Raw genomic sequence first — 21,701 nt, 5'->3', positions numbered from 1 at the left:
AGGACACAGATAGAGTGGATGTGGAGAGGATGTTTCCTATAGTGGGGGAGTCTCGGACCAGAGGACACAGATAGAGTGGATGTGGAGAGGATGTTTCCTATAGTGGGGGAGTCTAGGACCAGAGGACACAGATAGAGTGGATGTGGAGAGGATGTTTCCTACAGTGGGGAGTCTAGGACCAGAGGACACAGATAGAGTGGATGTGGAGAGGATGTTTCCTACAGTGGGGAGTCTAGGACCAGAGGGCACAGATAGAGCGGATGTGAAGAGGATGTTTCTTATAGTGGGGGAGTCTAGGAACAGAGGACACAGATAGAGTGGATGTGGAGAGGATGTTTCCTATAGTGGGGGAGTCTCGGACCAGAGGACACAGATAGAGTGGATGTGGAGAGGATGTTTCCTATAGTGGGGGAGTCTAGGACCAGAGGACACAGATAGAGTGGATGTGGAGAGGATGTTTCCTATAGTGGGGGAGTCTAGGACCAGAGGACACAGATAGAGTGGATGTGGTGAGGATGTTTCCTATAGTGGGGGCGTCTAGGAACAGAGGACACAGATAGTGGATGTGGAGAGGATATTTCCCATGTTGGGTGAGTAAGACCAGAGGGCACAGCTTCAGAATAGAAGGACATCTCTTTAGAACAGAGAAGGGGAGGAATTTCTTGCCACAGACAGCTGTGGAGGCCAAGTCATTGGTATATTTAATGTGGAAGTTGGTAAGTTCTTAACTATTCAAGGTTAGGGGGAGAAGGCAGGAGAATGGGGTTGAGAGGGGTAATAAATCAGCCATGATGGACTGGTACAGCAGACTCGATGGGCCGAATGGCCTAATTCTGTTCTTGTGGCTTTAAAACATTGCCAGTGCCCCTCCCATCTCCTGATAGTCGGTTCCTCCAGCAGAAAGTGTGTTGCTCCGGACTCCAGCATGTGCCGTCCGAGTTGATCAAAGGAGCTGAAAGCACTCAGTAATGAGGGAAGCTGGAATAATGGGTGCAAGTCAAACATGAAACTGGGCAATGTTTCACTGCTCTGAGCAGAAAGTCTCGGCACGCTGTGGAGTGAGTGCTTCTGAGCTGCCCAGGAACCCCTCTGTCTGGAATTCCCTTCCTCGAAGGAGGGAACACAGCTCTCGAGCTGAGATAGAAGGGTGGTGGGCATTGTGGAGCTGAGGGTAGATGGATCTGACACAGAACGACCAAGGAAATCTTCAGTTTGTGAGGAGGCCTCTTGCTTTATTGAGTCTAAGCAGACCTGCCCTATTCCTCCACTGCCCATCCAATTCCCTTCCGAAAGCCCGCATTGACTGTTTACACCATTATCAGCCATCTTTTTCCCAGATAACCTTCTTTCACCTTTCTTCCCAAGACTTTAATCTGATTGATCATCCACCACTAGGAACAGTTTTCCTTCACCTCCTGATCTCATCCATCTCCTCTCAACCTCCCCCGTCCCACAGAAACAGTCCCTCCTTCTCCAGGAGATAAGAGCCCTCGCTCTCCCCCCGGAAACCATTCCTGTAGATCCCTCTGATCCTTACGGAGGGTCTGTGACTCGAATCGGGTGCAATTCTTAGGGATCAGCGGCTCAGGTACCGCTGGCACACGGAAGACAACCACATTTTATGACATAGGTGAGTGATGATAAACCTGGGTCTCCATTTTGAATGAAGAGAGATTTGATAGAGGTATGCAAAATTATGAGGGGTATAGATAGGGTAAGTGCAGGCAGGCTTTTACCACTGAGGTTAGGTGGGACCAGAGGTGAAGGGTGAAAGGTGAGATGTTTAAGGGGACCAGGAATGGGAACTTCTTCACCCAGAGGGTGCTGAGGGTGTGGAACGAGGTTCAATTTCAACAAGGTGGCTGGAGGCCAGGTGGTTGGCTGTATTTGAGGTTACAGGATGAAGGGGGTTGATCAACCAGGATGAAATGGTGAAGCAGATCCGATGGATCGAGTGGCCGAATTCTGCTCTTTCCTCATGTGGCTTTATGGGGCAGGGGAATGGGGTTCTCTGCATTTGGAAATACTGGGCAACTGTGGAGAATGTCTGCATTCCTTCTGAGAGAACGAGACTACAAGAGCAATCATATATTGCTGAGGCTTTGTAAGGCGTTGGTCAGACCACACGGAGTTCTGTGAGCAGCTTTGAGCCCTTTAACCAAGGAACCATGTGCGGACGTCGGACAGGGGCCAGAGGAGGGTTGTGAGAATGATCCAGGGAACAAAAGGGTTAATAAATGAGTATAGCGTTTGATGTCTCTGGGCCTGTACTCACTGGAGTCTCAAAGAATGAGGGGGTTGAATCTCGCTGTAACCTATCGAATACTGACATGGGAACAAAAGGGTTAATGTATCAGTATAGTGTTTGATGTCTCTGGGCCTGTACTCACTGGAGTCTCAAAGAATGAGAATGTTCTGAATGTCCATTCAGAACAAGATGAGGAGGGGGGTTTTGAATTCACTGTCACAGGCAGATGTGGAGGTTGATAGTTTCCTTGTTAGAAAGGTTACGGGGAGAAGGCAAGAGAATGGGGTCGAGAGGGTTAATAAATCAGCCATGATGGAATGTGGTACAAACTCGATGGGCCAAATGGCCTAATTCTGCTGCAACGTCTTACGGACTTTAAGCTTGAGTGATCACCGAAAGACTCCAGTGACCCACTAACCCCGTGTCTGCAGGCAAATCCACCCTGTCTGTCGCAATTCTTCTCTGCGTGTGGCTCCCACACAAAGAGACTTTAAATCGCCCGTGGGAAAAGATTACATCCTAAACTGTCCACTATGGCAGTGATGAGACTGCCATTCCATCACGGCTGATTTATTACCCCTCTCAGCCCCGTTCTCCTGCCTTCTCCCCGAATCAGAATCAGGTTTAATTTGTGAACTTCACGACTGCAGTGCATTGCAATACATGATAATATAGAAGAAAGGAAACTGAATTATCGTGAGTATATGCATTAAATACTTGAATTAAATACATCGTGCAAAAACGGAAATAAAAACAATGGTGAGGTGTTGTTCGTGGGTTCAATGTCCATTCAGGAATCTGATGGCAGAGGGGGAGAAGCTGTTCCTGAATCATTGAGTGTGTGTCTTCAGGCTCCTGTACCTCCTCCCTGATGGCAGAGGGGAAGAAGCTGTTCCTGAATCGTTGAGTGTGTGTCTTCAGGCTCCTGTACCTCCTCCCTGATGGCAGAGGGGAAGAAGCTGTTCCTGAATCGTTGAGTGTGTGTCTTCAGGCTCCTGTACCTCCTCCCTGATGGTAACAATGAGAAGAGGGTGGTGGGGGTCCTTAGTGAAGGATGTCGCCTTTTTGAAGCATTGCTCCTTGAAGATGTCTTGCATACTACGGAGGCCAGTGCCCATGACGGAGCTGAGTAATTTTACAACTGTGCAGCTTCTGTCGAACCTGTGCACTACCAGCCCGCCACCCCCCCCCGCTGCCTGTCAGAAAGCTCTCCACAGTACATCTGCAGAACTTTTGAGTGTTTTAGGTGACAAACCCAGACTCACAGTCATGGGGGGGTGGGAAGGAGAGGGAGAGAGGGATATATATATATATATATGAGAGCTGTGGGCTAAGCACACATCCCCGAGGTGCACCAGTGCTGACTGTCACAGGGGCAGTGTGAAGTACAGTACAGTACTGGGCAAAAGTATAGCTTGGGTTTTGCACAGGACTGTAGTAATTTTATGTATCGCACTGAACTGTTGCCTCACAAGAAAACTAGTTTCCTGACGTGTGTGAGTGATGATAAACCTGATTCTGATCTGGGTCTCTATTGTGGACTGAGAGTGGGAAGGGGGCAGGGAGAGGGGGATCACGGTTGGGAAAAGGGGAAGGGAGAGGGGAGGGAGCGGGAAGCACCAGAGAGATTCTGTAATGATCAATAAACCGATTGTTTGGAATCAAATGACCTTGCCTGGTGTCTCAGGGCTGGGTGTGTCTGTACCCGCCCCTGTCACTCCTTCTCTGCCCCCTGTCCCACACCCCTCCCACGGCGCTCCACCCTCACCATTCCCAACATCCTTTGCTCCCGCCAGATTGACAAACTCGCTCTCCGCTCCACCTTGACAAATCCTGTGCAGAAGTCTCAGGCTCCCTAACTAGCGATAAATCCATGCCTAAGACTTTTGCCCAGGACTGTACATACTCTCAGGCTTTTTGTAGCTTCTCTGCCGGTTGTCCCCTGGCCCTCAGTGAGTAGCTGTGGGGGAGAACCTGGGGGAGCCGGTGTGAGTGTCGCGTAGTTCATGGTCAGTGCAGACTCGATGGGCCGAAGGGCCTGGTTTCCTAGCCGCCATCTCTTGGTGATTCTGTGAGTGAGGCGGGAAGGAACAGGAAGACGTGACGAGACTGGGACAAGGCCCAGGGAGCACAGATCGAAACCCTGGTCCCGGGTTTACCCGGCGGGGTGTGTCCCACACCTCCCGGCCGTGCCCAGCTCGATTTCCCTGCCGATTCTGTAGAGCAGCTGAGCTCTGCGCAGTCCGCTGCCCGCCAGTGCTGTTGATCCCATCTGATCAGAGGTGTCAGCAGCCTCCCCTGCACCTTCCGACAAGCCCAGGAACAGGCCCGACTAATTAAACTAGAACACAGAACGCAGAAACGTACAGGCCCTTCGGCCCATAATGTTGTGCCGACCATATCACCTACTCTGGAGATTGCGAGAATTTCCCTGGCACAGAGCTCTCTACTTCTCCCAGTTCCATGTTCCTATCTAAGAGGCTCTTAAAAGATGCAATCGTATTCGCCTCCACCGCCGTCACAGACAGCCCATTCCACACACCCACCTCTCTCTGTGTGAAGAACTTACCCCTGACATCCCCTCTGTACCTTAAAACTATGCCCCCTCTGTTGGCCGTTTCAGCCCCGGGAAAAAGCCTCTGACTATCCCCACGATCAATCCCTCTCATCATCTTATACCCCTCTATCAGGTCACCTCTCATCCTCCGTCACTCCAAGGAGAAAAGGCCGAGTTCACTCAACCTATTCTCATAAGGCATGCTCCCCAATCCAGGCAACATCCTTGCAAATCTCCTCTGCACCCTTACTATGGCTTCCACATCCTTCCTGTAGTGAGGCGACCAGAACTGAACACAGTTATTAATCATAATGAAGCTGTAATTAATTGAACGAGTAAACTAATCCCTTTTACTTACACAACGTCCGTGTCCCTCCCCTTTCTCCACATTCATGCACCTATTTAAAAGCTTCCTGCCTGTCACATTTGTCTCCCCTACCAATGTTTCCTTCAGTCTTTTTTTCTGCCATTGTCATCTTTTACAAGAGGGGTGACCCCAGCCGTTGTCAATACTGGTCAGAGATTGCCTGCCTGGCGTCAGTGGTCACATAACCAGGACTTGTGATCTGCACCGGCTGCTCGTACGACCGTCCACCACCTGCTCCCACGGCTTCACCTCACCCTGATCGGGGGCTAAGCAGGAGCTCCACCTTGCCCGAGGGTGACCTGCATTTTAACATTAAAATTATATAAAATAAAATTCCAGCTGCGTGGTAACAAACGCTTTGTGCTCGGGGGCATTTCAGTCACTGAGCGGCCATGCACCTTCACAGATTAGAGGGAATGGTGCCCACTTCCTTCTGTGGAAAAAACTTGCCCTGCATATCTTCTCTGAACTTGCACCTTTCTCACCTTATTATGAGTCCCATATATATATATTCCCAGTGTGTCTGAGTTTTGCACAGTACTGTAGTAGCTTGATCTATTGCAAATAGTCTTTGCCACCTGAGGTGTATATATTTATGGCTAAGACTTCTGCACACTACTGTGTTAAACATTTTGACCCCGGGAAATATGAGGAGTAGCAGTGTGAAATGTGGGGAGGATGTTAGGAGAACGCAGGACAGGTTGGGTGTGTGGGCAGATGCATGGCAGGTGCAGTTTAATGTGGATAGGTGTGAGGTTATCCACTTTGGTGGCAAGAACAGGAAGGCAGATTGCTATCTAAATGGTGTCAAGTTAAGACAAGGGGAAGTACAATGAGATCTTGGTGTCCTTGTTCACCAGTCACTGAAAGTAACCATGCAGGTACAGCAGGCAGTGAAGAAGGCTAATGGCATGTTGGCATTCATAACAAGGGGAGTTGAGTATAGGAGCAAAGAGGTCCTTCTGCAGCTGTACAGGGCCCTGGTGAGACCACACCTGGAGTATCGTGTTCAGTTTTGTCTCCAAATTTGAGGAAGGACATTCTTGCTATTGAGGGAGAGCAGCGTAGGTTCACAAGGTTAATTCCCGGAATGGCGGGACTGTCATATGTTGAAAGATTGGAGCGACTGGGCTTGTATACACTGGAATTTAGAAGGATGAGAGGGGATCTGATTGAAACATATAAGATTTTTAAGGGATTGGACACACTAGAGGCAGGAAACATGTTCCCGATGTTGGGAGAGTCCAGAACCAGAGGCCACAGTTGAAGAATAAGGGGTAGGCCATTTAGAATGGAGTTGAGGAAAAACTTTTTTAACCCAGAGAGTTGTGGATCTATGGAATGCTCTGCCTCAGAAGGCAGTGGAGGCCAATTCTCTGGATGCTTTTGAGAAAGAGTTAGATAGATCTCTTAAAGATAGCGGAGTCAAGGGATATGAGGAGAGGGCAGGAACGGGGCACTGATTGTGGATGATCAGCCATGATCACGATGAATGGTGGTGCTGGCTCGAAGGGCCAAATGGCCTACTCCTGCACCTATTGTCTATTAAAAACAAATCTCTCGTTCCCCAGTGGAATTAAGCAGACTTTGGACTGATGTTTGTATCATACATTTATATTATATTCAGGTCGGTGTTGATGTTATCTCCGATCACCTGAACACAGGCAAGTTTGGCAAATGGGCAAAAACTGAACCGGTTCAATAACATGTGAAAGCAACACCTCAGAATTAACATTCAAATAACAGACAGCAGTAACATCCATTTCAGGAGCACCTCAGTTCTGGAGTGTATCGAGAAATTATACATTGCCGAGGTGAGCCGAGCACTCGGTTCCCTGACACAGTCCAGCCCCAGAATGGTGTCGTCCACGCTGGGAGCTGCCCTCAGCCCGTTTTCTGGCCCCGCTTCCGCTGCCCCACCCGGTTTCCTCAGCAGACCTCCTCAGCAGACGTCCATCCGCTCTCGTTAATCCCCATCGTCACCCAGCGGGGTAACTAACCCACACGCGGCTCGAGAATAAATGTCTAGGGCTCGCGGCAGCCTGGCGCCTGTGTCTGCTGCCTCGCGGCGCCTCCAGGAGTGTCCGTTATGCCAGCTCAGCAGAGGGCACCTTCCACCTCCCCTCTGGGGGCACTTGACGGGGCAGAACTCCTCCCTTCCCCCAAGAGCAAGTGGGGTTCTCCTGCTCAGGCGCGCCCTGGCCTAGACGATGCTCTCTTCCAGATCGTCAGCACTGTAGAAGCCAGCTTTCCGGGCTGCCAGCTCAGTCTCGGCGTGCCGCGCCAGCATCCCGTGGACAGACTGGCTCCGCTTAGTCCAGAGGACGCCGAGGCGCTTGGCGTAGCTGTAGCAGGCGGCGGCCGCGATGTCGCCCATATCCAGCGAGCAGCTGCGCTTCGTCTTGTGCCCGGGGCGAGGGCACGCCGAGGGTGGCTGCCTGCCTGCCTCGGAGCCGGGCCGGGGCCTGGCCTCCGCCTCAGGCCTGGGCTTGGATCGGACCTTCCTGCCCGGCGCCTTCGCCCGCTGGTGAGGCGCCAAGCGGCCAAGAGCGGCGGAGGGCGGAGGAGGGGCCTTCCCCGTGGGTTTCCCTTTGGAGTGAAGGACCAGCATCCGCCCAGGGGGGAGCAGCACCCCGTTGACCACGGACTGGCCTCCGCTGGTCTGCGAGTACACGTCACTGACCTTGGGCGACTGGGCGCTGCCGCAGACCTTGTACTTGACCATCATGACCACGGTGAAGACCAGCAGGGTGACGACAATGATGCCTCCCACGATCACGGTCAGCGTGCCACCCAGGAAGTGAGCGTGGAGCAGGTGGCAGTGCGGGTACTCCTCCTTGGTGCCGAACTGGGCGCAGCCCACCACCCTGGTAGCCGCCAGCTGCGTCACCGGGTCCCCGTAGATAGCCAGGACACACAGGTCGTAGTCCGCGCCTGAGATCAGGTTCTTCAGGACGAAGGCTTTGCTCGTGGACGGGATGATCCTGGGGGGGGAGCGACACAAGAGAGCAGCACTGGTAACACAACAGACATCTCAGACGCAGATATTTGTGACTGGCTCTCGCCATGGGAAGGATATCTGCAGATCCTATTGAGGGGTTAATGCATGAAAATGCTAGAAGGCCGGGATTTCCTTCCCTTCACCAACCCATCACCTCCCTCTGGAGCCCATCCGCCCTCCCTTTCTCCTGTGCACCACTCTCCTCTCCGATCAGAGTCCTGCTGATTCTGCCCTTTACCTTTTCTACCGACCACTTCCTACTTCATTTGCCCCCCCCCCACACTTAGTGCCACCTCTCACCTGCCCTCGTACTCCTCCTCCTCCTCCCTCACCTCCTCGTCCTGGCTACTTGCCCCTTCCGCTCCGTCCCTGATGAAGGGTCTCGGCCCGCAACCTCGACTCCTTATTCACTTGCATATACGCTGCCTGACCTGCTGAGTCCCCCCAGCGTCTGTGTGCGCTGCCTTGGATTTCCAGCATCTGGGACAACTCTTGTGTAAAGGAGTCACAGAAGTCTCACAGTCTCTTCAGCCCAGTCCGTCCTTGCTGACCAAGGTCCCCAGCTACACTAATCACACCCGTCAGTCCACGTTGCTCTAAACATTTCAATCCACAAACCATTCCGAATTTTTTTTTACACATTGTAACTGCCTCTGCCACTATCACTTTCTCCAGCTCACACAGAGTACACTGCAGATGCTATGGTCAAATCAAGACGTACGAAAAAGCTGGATGAACTGCTGAGTTCATCCAGCTTTTTTGTAAGTCTTGACTTTCTCCAGCTGCTTGTTCCATTCGCTCACCACCATCTGTGCAAAAACGTTGCCCACAAATTGCCTCTTACCCCTCTAGTTTTATACTCCCCCACCCTGGGTGGCTGGGTGAAGATACGTCTCTACCACTCCTTCCCTCCACTGGCCTCCAGGTCACCCTTGGGCAACGGGTAACACCTGCCCTCAAACCCCGATCAGGGTGAGGTGAAGCCGTGGGAGCAGGTGGTGGACGGTCGTACGAGCAGCCGGTGCAGATCACAAGTCCTGGTGATGCGACCACTGACACCAGGCAGACAATCTCTGAAGAGTATTGATAGTGGCTGGGGTCACCTGTCCTGTAAAGACACTGCCCAGAAGAGGCACTTCTGTTGAAAAACAATCATGGTCATGGAAAGACCATGGTCGCCCACGTCATAACAACATGGCGCCTAATGATGATGTCATACAACATGGCACACAATGAACAAACAAACCCTATCTATGTCTTTGGTAACTTTATAAACCTCTGTCAGGTCTCCCTTCAGACTCCCTCACTCCAGAGAAAAGAACCCAAGCGTATCCAACCTCTCCTAGTAGCTAATACCCTCTGGTCCAGGGAGCACCCTGGTGAGCCCCTTCTGCGCCTCCAGAGTCGCCACAACTTTCCCACAACAGGGTGGCCAGACTGCAGACGCATCTCCAGAAGTGGCTGAGCGCAAGAACTAAAGCTGGTACCGTGAAAGACCCATAGAGAGGTGGCCTGCTTTTGATCTCGGGATACCGGTCGTTAAACGTACAGCACAGAACTAGGCCATTCAGCCCGTCTTCTCCCGACTCCTCATGACCCTTCTTCTGCCCCACAGCACCTCACTCCGCCTGCAAGACACTGGGTCAAACACACACTGGTGGACGTGTCAGAATCGATCAGTAGCGGTGCGGAGGCATATAGAACGGGCAGGTGCGGAGGCATATAGAACGGGCAGGGAAGGGAGGGATGGAGATCAGGTGTAGGCAAAGAGTCAGGGACACAGCTGAACGCAACTCAGAAATCAACCTCCCCACTGTGTATACTTCCCACTGCCTCGGTAAAGTAGAATCAAAGAGGCCACCCACCCCAGACGTTCTCCCTTCCCCCATCAGGGAGGAGGTACAAAAGCCTGAGAGTATGTACAGTCCTGGGCAAAAGTCTTAGGCGTCGATTTATCGCTAGTTAGGGTGCCTGGGACTTTTGCACAGGATTTGTCAACGTGGAGCGGAGAGCGAGTTTGTAAATCTGTTGGGAGCAAAGGGTGTTGGGAATGGTGAGGGTGGAGCGCCGCGGGAGGGGTGTGGGACAGGGGGCAGAGAAGGAGTGTCGGGGGCGGGTACAGACACACCCAGCCCTGAGACACCAGGCAAGGTCATTTGATTCCAAACAATTGGTTTATTGATCATTACAGAATGTCTCTCTGGTGCTTCCCGCTCCCTCCCCTCTCCCTTCCCCTTTTCCCAACCATGATTCCCCTCTCCCTGCCCCCTTCCCACTCTCAGTCCACAATAGAGACCCAGATCAGAATCAGGTTTATCATCACTCACACACGTCAGGAAATTTGTTTTTTGTGGCAGCAGTACCGCGCAAAACGTAAAATCACTACAGTACTGTGCAAAAGTCTCAGGCACCCTAGTGATATATGTCTAAGGCTTTTGCACAGGACTGTATGTCATGAAATTATTGTTTTGCAACAGCAGTACATTGCAATACATAAAATATACTATAAATTACACTAAGAAATATGAAGTATATGTAAATACACAAATTAAATAACTAGTGCAAAACCAGTGAGGCTGTGTTGCTGGGTTTAGCATAGATGAGTTGGGCTGAAGGGCCTCTTTGCCTACTGTATAGCCCTATGGTTCTCAACTTCTACGTAACAAATCTCAGTGACACCCCCCCCCCCACCCCAGCAGCGGTAGTAGTGCCCCAGTATTCCATCCATCGCACCACTCCTGCACATCTGTGAAAGAAACCACAGGGCTCGGCAGATGCTGCATCTTGCACATCACGTCCCATCTGAGGAATGGAAGTAGGTTTTCCGCGTCTCAGTGCTCGTTTGAAGACAGCGCTGATTAAACCATTCGAGAAGCTCTCAGGGGTGAAAGGATGGGGGCAGAGGAGCCTGCTGCTGCCAGTAATGACTTGGTTTCGGTTGGCTGCCCAGCAGCAACATGCTTTTCCAAACACACGCTTCCATTACCATTAGGCAAAAAAAAAAGAGATTTAAAATTAAAATTAACGTAAGGGCCAGTATTCTTAGGGTGGAGTGTCAAAAAGAAGCAATGGAATTATGTTGTGTGTTGGAACAAATCTCCAGTTGACTTTATGACTTACAAAGGATCTGTAATGAGCATGTTATTTCTCGGCTCGTGTAATTATGAACAGGCTGCTGTTGTGTAAGTGGCTCTCCTATTAGATTAGTAACCTGGCATCCGCCTCAAAAAATGCACAGAATGGGAGTTCTAACCCCACTGTGGGCAGATACTAGAGTATATACTGTATATTGTGCACTGGACTGCTGCTGCAAAAAAATAAACAAATTCCCTGACGTGTGTGAGTGATGGTAAACCTGATTCTGATCTGGGTCTCTATTGTGGACTGAGAGTGGGAAGGGGCAGGGAGAGGGGAATCATGGTTGGGAAAAGGGGAAGGGAGAGGGGAGGGAGCAGGAAGCACCAGAGAGACATTCTGTAATGATCAATAAACCAATTGTTTGGAATCAAATTACCTTGCCTGGTGTCTCAGGGCTGGGTGTGTCTGTACCCATGGCCACCACAGCTATGACCAGACCATTGCTTGAAAACGTAGAGCCCTGTTCACCCCAATTAATGAAGGGGACTATCTCGAATGCCTTCATCTTCGCCGTGTTGCCTGTTCTGCTGTGATCCTGTGTTTTACATTTGGCACTGAACCAGAATCAGTTCTGGGATGTTTCACATGCTGACAACAAAGTGATTCTGATTCTGAACCAATAAATTCTAAGTGTTTATTGTTTCAGAACATTTCTAAGGATCTGTCCTGGGCCCAACATGTCGATGCAATTACAAAGAAGGCAAGACTGTGGCTATACTTCACTAGGAGTTTGTGCAGACTTGGTTATCACCAAAGACACTCGCAAATCTCTATCGATTTACCATGCGGAGCGTTCTGACTGGCTACATCACCATCTGATACTGGGGAGTAGGGGCCACTGCACAGGATCGTAATGAGCTGCAGAAGGTTGTAAACTCAGTCAGCTCCATCATGGGCACCAGACACCCCAGCATACAGGACATCTTCAAGTAGAAATGCCTCAAAAAGGCAGCGTCCATTATTAAGGACCCCCATCACACAGGACATGCCCTCTTCTCACTGTTACCATCAAGGAGGGGGTACAGGAGCCTGAAGACACACACTCAGCGATTCAGGAACAGCTTCTTCCCCTCTGCCGTCAGGGAGGAGGTACAGGAGCCTGAAGACACACACTCAACGATTCAGGAACAGCTTCTTCCCCTCTGCCGTCAGGGAGGAGGTACAGGAGCCTGAAGACACACACTCAACGATTCAGGAACAGCTCCTTCCCCTCTGCCGTCAGGGAGGAGGTACAGGAGCCTGAAGACACACACTCAACGATTCAGGAACAGCTCCTTCCCCTCTGCCGTCAGGGAGGAGGTACAGGAGCCTGAAGACACACACTCAACGATTCAGGAACAGCTTCTTCCCCTCTGCCGTCAGGGAGGAGGTACAGGAGCCTGAAGACACACACTCAACGATCCAGGAACAGCTTCTTCCCCTCTGCCGTCAGGGAGGAGGTACAGGAGCCTGAAGACACACACTCAACGATTCAGGAACAGCTTCTTCCCCACTGTCATCAGGGAGGAGGTACAGGAGCCTGAAGACACACACTCAGTGATTCAGGAACAGCTTCTTCCCCTCTGCCGTCAGGGAGGAGGTACAGGAGTCTGAAGACACACACTCAACGATTCAGGAACAGCTTCTTCCCCTCTGCTGTCAGATCTCTGAATGGACATTGAACCCACAAACACCACCTCAGTACTTTTTCTCCTTTTACACTACGTATTTAACTTCTTTCATATATGTACTTACTGTAATTTACAGTGTTTAGTATTGCTGCATTATAACATCTGCCAGTGATTGTGATTCTGAGGGGAAGTGCCCTGGGTTTCCTGCAATGGCTGCGTTGTGATTTATGGAGCGATGGTGCACAGTGAGGCCCCTCCACGAGAAGCAGGGGCCGTTTCTAACCAAAGACAAGGCCTAAAATGGAGTTCAGATGTTCCACAGTTACCATGGTCGTGGGAGCTGGTTTCATGTTTAATTACTGGCTGTTGCTGGATCAGGGTGTAACTGTGCAGTGGAAAGTGACACTGAGGAAAACAATAAGTATTGGCGGAGCTGGAATCTGAGGCTGTCGTCATCATTTTCTGTGTCATCTGACATCATCATTATGCATGTCATACGATGTCACAATTATGTGTGTCATCTGACATCATCATTATGTGCGTGTTACATGACCTCATCACTATGTGTGTCATATGACATGGTCCATCATGGTCTACCCACGACCACGACTGCTCTGGGCAAATTTCTCTACAGAAGTGGTTTGCCATTGCCTCCTTCTGGGCAGTGTCTTTACAAGAGGGGTGACCCCAGCCGTCATCAATACTGGTCAGAGATTGTCTGCCTGGCGTCAGTGGTCACATCACCAGGACTTGTGATCTGCACCGGCTGCTCGTACGACCGTCCACCACCTGCTCCCACGGCTTCACCTCACCCTGATCGGGGGCTAAGCAGGAGCTACACCTTGCCCGAGGGTGACCTGCAGGCCGGCGGAGGGAAGGAGCCCCTCACACCTCCTTTGGTAGAGACACATCTCCAACACGCCACCCAATACTCAACAATTTTGTTAACAGGACAGAGAACATTACAGCACAGGCCCTTCAGCCCCACGATGCTGTGGCAACCTCTTAACCTACTCTCAGATCAATCCTACCCTTCCCTCCCACATAGCCCTCCATCCGAGTCTCCTCAATGGCCTCTACTGCCACCCCCGGTGAGTCCCCCACACTCCCCACTCTGTCTGTCGTATCATGGGCCGTGATCTTTGAAAGGATGGGCTTCAGGCAGGGATTAACCGAGGAGCTGAAGGCAAGGTTGGTGGGGCATTTTAAGGGTCGGACGCTCCATCCATCCCCCTGCGAAGAAAGGGTGTTGCTGAGAATGGAGACTGAGCTGGGAGTCAGAGATCTCGGGGGTGGTGAGTGAACAAGGTTAATGAGCAGAGCTATTTCTGTTACGTTTATTGAGGGTATGAGGCAGGAGGGAAGACAGGAATGCTTGAAATAACAATGAGAAAGGTGGGGCTTAAGCTCCTGATAAGAGTGCTTTGTAAAAGTTTCAAGCACATCGCTAGGGTGCCTGAGGCTTTTGCACAGGACTGTAGTGATTCTATGTATTCTATACTGCTGCCACACAAAAAAACAAATTTCCTGACGTGTGTGAGTGATGATAAACCTGATTCTGATCTGGGTCTCTATTGTGGACTGAGAGTGGGAAGGGGGCTGGGAGAGGGGAATCATGGTTGGGAAAAGGGGAAGGGAGAGGGAAGCACCAGAGAGACATTCTGTAAAGATCAATAAACCAATTGTTTGGAATCAAATGACCTTGCCTGATGTCTCAGGGCTGGGTGTGTCTGTACCCACGCCACCACCCGCCCCCCCCACTCCTGACACTCCTTCTCTGCCACCTGCACACCTCATGCCAGTGGTGTGGATATGAGGTTGGATAATCCCCTCAGTGTCAAAAAAGACCAGTTTTGATGTTTCCTGGTTATTTTGCTATTTTTTGATAAATCTGGAATGGGAATGTCCTCTGCAAACTTGTCTGGCCGTTACGGGTATTACAGGGGGAGAAGTTTACATAGGGCCATCTCATACAAAAATAGCGACAATACACAACTCTCATAATTATCAGATCTCCTGCGCTCCAGGGAATGATGTCCACATCTAATCTTTCCCTGTAACTCCTGTACCAACATCCTTGTAAATTTTCTCTGCACTCTTTGATAGGTAGGTGACCAGAGCTACAATAGGCCTCACCAACGTCCTATTCAACTTCAACATAACGTCCCACCTCCCGTACACAATCTCAGAGTGCCAGAGACTCTCTATCTGCCTGTGATGCCACTTTGAAAGAGTTATCGATCTGTCTGTTCTACCACACTCCTCCTACAATTCATTCTCCAAGTTTGACTGCAGGTTTCTCCCCCTGACGTGCCACACACCACATTTGTCTCCATTGTGGTGAGTTCCCCCCCTCTCCCCGCACTCTCTACCTTGTCTAGACCATGAGTTTTATCTTCTCTGCCTGCTCCTCTGTATGGTCTTCCCCCGGCCCTCTCCCTTAAGGGGAACTACCTGCCGAGATCCTTACCTGTAGACCAGGGTCTCGTCCACGGACGAGTTGTACTGGAGTTGGTACATCCAGACCAGCTGCAGGGCGCTGGCCCTGGCCCAGCGGACCAGCGCGCTGGTGGCCGTCACGTCCAGCACGGAGACGACGCTCTCCCGCTCCGGCCGGCCGTCGCTGCCATTGAGCACCGGCCGGCCGCTGGTGCTGGTGCTGATGTCGGAGGAGCCGGGGTCCCCGTGGAGCACCCGGACGGTGCCGTTGCCGCCACCGCGGTGCGGGAGCGGGATGATCTTCAGGTCGGTGCGGGCCGTGGACTCGCCGGCGGCGTTGGTGGCGAAGCAGGTGTAGGACCCGTCGTCGCCCACGGTGCTGACCAGGATGTCGAGGGTGCCGTTGCCGTAGGAGGTGAGGCGGGACGAGTTGGCGACGATCCTGTCCCGCGGCGAGACCCAGTGGACGGCGGGCTCGGGGTCGCCGATGGCCCGGCACCTGAGCGTGGCGCGCTGCCCCTCCAGGATCCAGACGCGGTGGGTGTGGCGGGTGATGAGTGGCGGCTCGCAGACGAACTCCTCCTCGGGGATGGACCAGAAGTAGCGGCCGGCCAGCGGGGCGGGCGTGGCGCACGTCTCCATGTGGTCGGGCCGGCCGAGCCGACGCAGCCACAGCAGCTCGCAGTTGCAGTGGAAGGGGTTGCCGCCAAAGCTGAGGGTGACGGGCGGAGGCGCGGTGGGGCCGGCCTGCGAGCGCGCGAACAGCGAGTCGGGCGGCAGCGTCTGCAGCCGGTTGGAGGTGATGTCCAGGCGGGCCAGCTTGGCCAGCTCGGCGAAGGCGCCGGCCGCCACGTACTCGATGAGGTTGTGGTCCAGGTTGAGCGTGTGCAGGTTGACCATGCCCCGAATGGACTCCCAGGGCACCGTCGGCAGGTTGTTGAAGGACAGGTCCAGGTCCTCCAGCGTGGCCAGGAAGTCGTCGAAGGCCGAGGCCACGACGCTGACCAGCTGGTTGTTGTTGACGATCAGGTGCTGCAGGTTGACCAGGCCGCTGAGGTTGTCGTCGCGGATGGCGGTCAGGCGGTTGCCGTCCAGGTGCAGCGAGCGCAGGCTCTCCAGGTCCCCGAAGGCGAAGGGCTGGATGAAGCTGATGGTGTTGCGCGACAGCGTGAGGTCCACCAGGCCGCTCATGTTGACGAAGTCCTGTTGCTCCACCACCCGGATGAAGTTGTCGGCCAGCCGCAGCTCCACCGTGCGCCGGTCGATGTTCAGCGGCACGAAGAGCAGCCCCTTGTTGGCGCACAGGGTGCTGAGCGACTCGGACAGGTTCTGGCAGGTGCAGTGAAAAGGGCAGCCCCAGCCCCGGGACGCCAGGCTCAGCAGCAGGCCCAGGCCCAGGCCCAGGCCCAGCTCCCCCATGGTGGCAGGTCCAGCGGGAAGACCGCGTCGCGCACGACCTGTGTGGGGCAGAGAGAGAGAGGCAGGTTCAGTCCTTCGGTCCCCATCCCCACCCGGCCCACAAGCACGGTGAGCCTAGCCTGCCACTGCCCACCCTTACCGACCGCTGAGCAATTGCCCTCCGATAAGGTCCCCCCCGATCCTCACACCAGATTTGCCCGGCTTCATTCCAGATTCATTCAACTACCCCGAGAGTTAAACACAGGCCTGCGGATTGGGAGTGGCTCCTCATTCGCACATCTACAGTACTCTGCGAAAGACTCAGGCACAAACAGTACGTAAAAACTAGGGCACCTGAGACTTCTGCAGAATACCGTATTTGACAACTTGAAGGGGAGAGCCAGTTTATAAATCTGGTGGGAGCAAATGTTTTTGGGAATGGTGGGACAGGGGGCAGAGAAGGAGTGTCGGGGTGGGTACAGACACACCCAGCCCTGAGACACCAGGCAAGGTCACTTGATTCCAAACAATCGGTTTATTGATCATTACAGAATGTCTCTCTGGTGCTTCCCGCTCCCTCCCCTCTCCCTTCCCCTTTTCCCAACCATGATTCCCCTCTCCCTGCCCCCTTCCCACTCTCAGTCCACAATAGAGACCCAGATCAGAATCAGGTTTATCATCACTCACACACGTCATGAAATTTGTTTTTTTTGAGTCAGCGGTACAGTGCAATACATGAAATTATTGCAGTACAGTGTAAAACCCACAGGCACCCTAGCTAGATGTATGTGCCTAAGAGTTTTATACTGTCCTGTTGTGTCAGAAGCAGTTTAAGTGGCTTTGAGAGGGGACACAACAGGTTCTGCAGATGCTGCAAATCCCGAGCAATATGCCAGGGTAGCTCTGCATGTCAGGCAGCATCCATGGATGGAGAAAACCAGCTGACATTCCGGTCCCAGACCTGACTTGCTGAGCTCCTCCAGCAGTTTATATGTGTTGAAATTAAAGGAAGGAAGGGGGGGGGGGGGTGAATGGGGTGGATGTGGAGAGGATGTTTCCTATAGTGGGGGGAGTCTAGGACCAGAGGATACAGATAGAGTGGATGTGGAGAGGATGTTTCCTATAGTGGGGGAGTCTAGGACCAGAGGACACAGATAGAGTGGATGTGGAGATGATGTTCCCTATAGTGTGGGAGTCTAGGACCAGAGGACACAGATAGAGTGGATGTGGAGAGGATGTTTCCTATAGTGGGGGGAGTCTAGGACCAGAGGACACAGATAGAGTGGATGTGGAGAGGATGTTTCCTATAGTGGGGGAGTATAGGACCAGAGGACACAGATAAAGTGGATGTGGAGAGGATGTTTCCTATAGTGGGGGAGTCTAGGACCAGAGGACACAGATAGAGTGGATGTGAAGAGGATGTTTCCTATAGTGGGGGAGTCTAGGACCAGAGGACACAGATGGAGTGGATGTGGAGAGGACGTTTCCTATAGTGGGGGAGTCTAGGACCAGAGGACACAGATAGAGTGGATGTGGAGAGGATGTTTCCTATAGTGGGGGAGTCTAGGACCAGAGGACACAGATAGAGTGGATGTGGAGAGGATGTTTCCTATAGTGGGGGAGTCTAGGACCAGAAGACACAGCTAGAGTGGATGTGGAGAGGGTGTTTCCTATAGTGGGTGAGTCTAGGACCAGAGGCACAGCCTCAGAATAGAGGAATGTTTGTTTGGAGTGGAGATGAGGAGGAATTTCTTTAGCCAGCGGGTGGTGGATCTGTGGAATTCGTTTCCACAAGTGGCTGTGGGAGCCAGGTCATTTGAGTGTATTCGAGGCAGAGGTTGATAGATTCTTGATTGGTCAGGTGAGAAAGGCCATGGGGAGGAGGCAGGAGACTGGAGTTGAGAGGGAAATGGATCAGCCATGATGAAATTGCAGAGCAGACTCAATGGGCCGAATGGCCTAAGGCCTGAATAACCTGCCTAGTGCTGTCCAGTTCTCTGTTCTGTTCGAGCCTGCCTTCCAGACAGACCATGCCATGTGCTGAGTATATCAAAGTGCTAAAATGTGTTCCAGTTACACAGAAAGTTCAGTGCAGGCAGGCCATGTGCGAGGACCACGCCAAGGGCGACTGAGAGATGTAGAATTCGTACTGGAAGAGTAACCACAAGTCATCTTCTCCCTTCCTTCCCAGTCCAGATGAAGGGTCTCAGCCCGACACCTCGAATAGTTCTTCCCCTCTGTGGATGCTGACGTCCTCCAGCACCAGCAGAACCCTGTTACGTTCACGTATCAGCCTGCAGTAGAGTTTCTTTATAGTTCTCTGACGATGCTCTGTCTCGTCTGCCCTGAGACCACAGATTCATTCTGGCATAGAATTTCAAAACCAAACTAATTGTCAGTAATTACGACCACAAACTGCGTGGTTGTCCTCTAAATGACATCCGGCCCTTTAGGAGAGAGATCCCGTACTCATGTCACAGCTGTACAAGTGGTTGGTCAGACCACATGTAAAGAACTTGTGTAGTTCTGGTTCCCCGGATGGATAAAAGATGTCATTAAGCTGCTAAGGATGCACAGTGCTGTACTTGTCAAAGTGGAGCAGAGAGTGAGTTTGTAAATCTGTCGGGAGCAAAGGATGTTGGGAATGGTGAGGGTGGAGCGCCGTGGGAGCGGGTGTGGGACAGGGGGCAGAGAAGGAGTGTCAGGGGTGGGTACAGACACACAGTTGGTTTATTGATAATTACAGAATGTCTCTCTGGTGCTTCCCGCTCCCTCCGCTCTCCCTTCCCCTTTTCCCAACCATGATTCCCCTCTCCCTACCCCCTTTCCCACTCTCAGTCCACAATAGAGACCCAGATCAGAATCAGGTTTATCATCACTCACACACGTCAGGAAATTTGTTTTTTTGTGGCATAAAATTACAACAGGACTGTGCAAAAGTCTTCGGCACCCTAGCTATATATGTATGTGTGTAAAAGTCAGCCAAAAAAAATCAATAACTAAATAGAGTGTTATTTGGCCCATCATGCCAGTGCTAGCCCTTTGAAAGTTCTCTCCGATTGGTCCAGCTCCCCAGAACCCACAGATCTCCCTTTGCAAAATAGCCATCTCCTTCCAGTGCTGTCAGTTGGAGTGAGGGGTGCGTGGGTACATACTCACTCATCACAGCCTCTTATTCATCTTTGTGTTTGTAATCATTTTGCATTTCAGTGATGAGATGGAGACGCGTCTCCACCAAAGGAGGTGTGAGGGGCTCCTTCCTCCCGCCGGCCTGCAGGTCTCCCTCGGGCGAGGTGGAGATGTGTCTCTACCAGAGGAGGTGTGAGGGGCTCCTTCCCCCTGCTGACCTGCGGGTCACCCTCGGGCAGGGTGGAGATGCGTCTCTACCAGAGGAGGTGTGAGGGGCTCCTTCCCCCCGCCGGCCTGCAGGTCTCCCTCGGGCGAGGTGTAGCTCCTGCTTAGCCCCCGATCAGGGTGAGGTGAAGCCGTGGGAGCAGGTGGTGGACGGTCGTACGAGCAGCCGGTGCAGATCACAAGTCCTGGTTATGTGACCACTGACGCCAGGCAGACAATCTCTGAAGGGTATTGATAATGGCTGGGGTCACCCGTCTTGTAAAGACACAGCCCAGAAGGAGGCAATGGCAAACCAGTTCCGTAGAACAATCTGCCCTGGTCATGGAAAGACCGGGATCGCCCACGTTGTACGACACAGCACATAACGAACAAACTGTTTGCATTAAGAAGCAGCTGAGGAATGAAGAGTGGAAGTTGTTTTTGATTGAATTCCCCCCCCACCCCAAGCTGTTCATTCATAACATGAGTAATTCCTGGATTCTGCTATTAGTGTCAAGCAAGACGAGTAAAATACACTGTGAAGCAGCCTATTAGCAGTCACATTGACAGATCACTTAAATTCGGATTGTCAGTACTCCCTTTCGCTGCTGAGAAACTCCTGCCGCGGCTGCTGTAGGAAGCGATGAAAAATCGTTTTGCCTTGCATGTGTTGTACAACAATTAAGAATTGCCGAGCAGAATTTTCTGGAACTGTAGTAAATGCAGCCAGGGATTTATAGAAGAAAGTAAATTGTCTGTGTGAGTAATGCCTCATTCCATCCTTTAACGTGTACCGCCTGTTGAGAGGCTGACGCGACGAGGTGTCCTGGCACCTTGTTGTTCCAGATGAGGTCAGCTGACAGTTAACACAGAACATTCTAGTAAACATCAGAGGAGCGTTTGATGGCTCTGGGGCTGGACGCAAAACAGTTTCAAAGTATGGGGGTGAGATCTCATTCAAACATATTCAGTATTCAAAGGCATTGATAGAGTGGATGTGGAGAGGATGTTTCCTATAGTGGGGGAGTCTAGGACCAGAGGACACAGATAGAGTGGATGTGGAGTGGATGTTACCTATAGTGGGGGAGTCTAGGACCAGAGGACACAGATAGAGTGGATGTGGAGAGGATGTTTCCTATAGTGGGGGAGTCTAGGACCAGAGGACACAGATAGAGTGGATGTGGAGAGGACGTTTCCTATAGTGGGGGAGTCTAGGACAAGAGGACACAGATAGAGTGGACGTGGAGAGGACGTTTCTTATAGAGGGGGAGTCTAGGACCAGAGGACACAGATGGAGTGGATGTGGAGAGGATGTTTCCTATAGTGGGGGAGTCTAGGACAAGAGGACACAGATAGAGTGGATGTGGAGAGGATGTTTCCTATAGTGGGGGAGTCTAGGACCAGAGGACACTGATACAGTGGATGTGGAGAGGATGTTTCCTATAGTGGGGAGTCTAGGAGCAGAGGGCACAGATAGAGTGGATGTGGAGTGGATGTTTTCTGTACGGGGGGTTTCTAGGACCAGAGGGTTTTGATTCTGTGAAGCTCATTGCTGGCCAGGCCTGAGTCATTGGGTAATTTAAAGCAGAGGCTCCGATAGATTGTTGATT

General features: G+C 52.0%; 2 protein-coding genes across 4 annotated transcripts in view; one reads left to right on the top strand and one right to left on the bottom strand.

Annotated features, from left to right (window-relative positions):
* The window catches only part of LOC132383728 (pyruvate carboxylase, mitochondrial-like), a 950,497-nt gene that overhangs the window by 549,128 nt on the left and 379,668 nt on the right, over window positions 1–21,701 (top strand). The gene's annotated exons all lie outside the window — the stretch shown is intronic.
* The window catches only part of lrfn4a (leucine rich repeat and fibronectin type III domain containing 4a), a 30,456-nt gene continuing 15,520 nt past the window's right edge, over window positions 6,766–21,701 (bottom strand). Inside the window, exons 2-3 of the mRNA XM_059954920.1 lie at window positions 15,392–16,817; window positions 6,766–8,156 (exon numbers count right to left, since the gene is read on the bottom strand). Coding sequence (XP_059810903.1) covers window positions 7,376–8,156; window positions 15,392–16,779 — 2,169 coding nt within the window. The 5' untranslated portion in view covers window positions 16,780–16,817 and the 3' untranslated portion in view covers window positions 6,766–7,375. The remainder of the gene's footprint in view (window positions 8,157–15,391; window positions 16,818–21,701) is intronic.

Source organism: Hypanus sabinus, chromosome 31, assembly GCF_030144855.1.
Source record: "Hypanus sabinus isolate sHypSab1 chromosome 31, sHypSab1.hap1, whole genome shotgun sequence".
In the NCBI taxonomy this organism is placed as follows: Eukaryota; Metazoa; Chordata; class Chondrichthyes; order Myliobatiformes; family Dasyatidae; genus Hypanus; species Hypanus sabinus.
The sequence above is the reverse complement of the archived record's forward strand: the minus strand, read 5'-3'. Positions and strand labels throughout refer to the sequence as shown.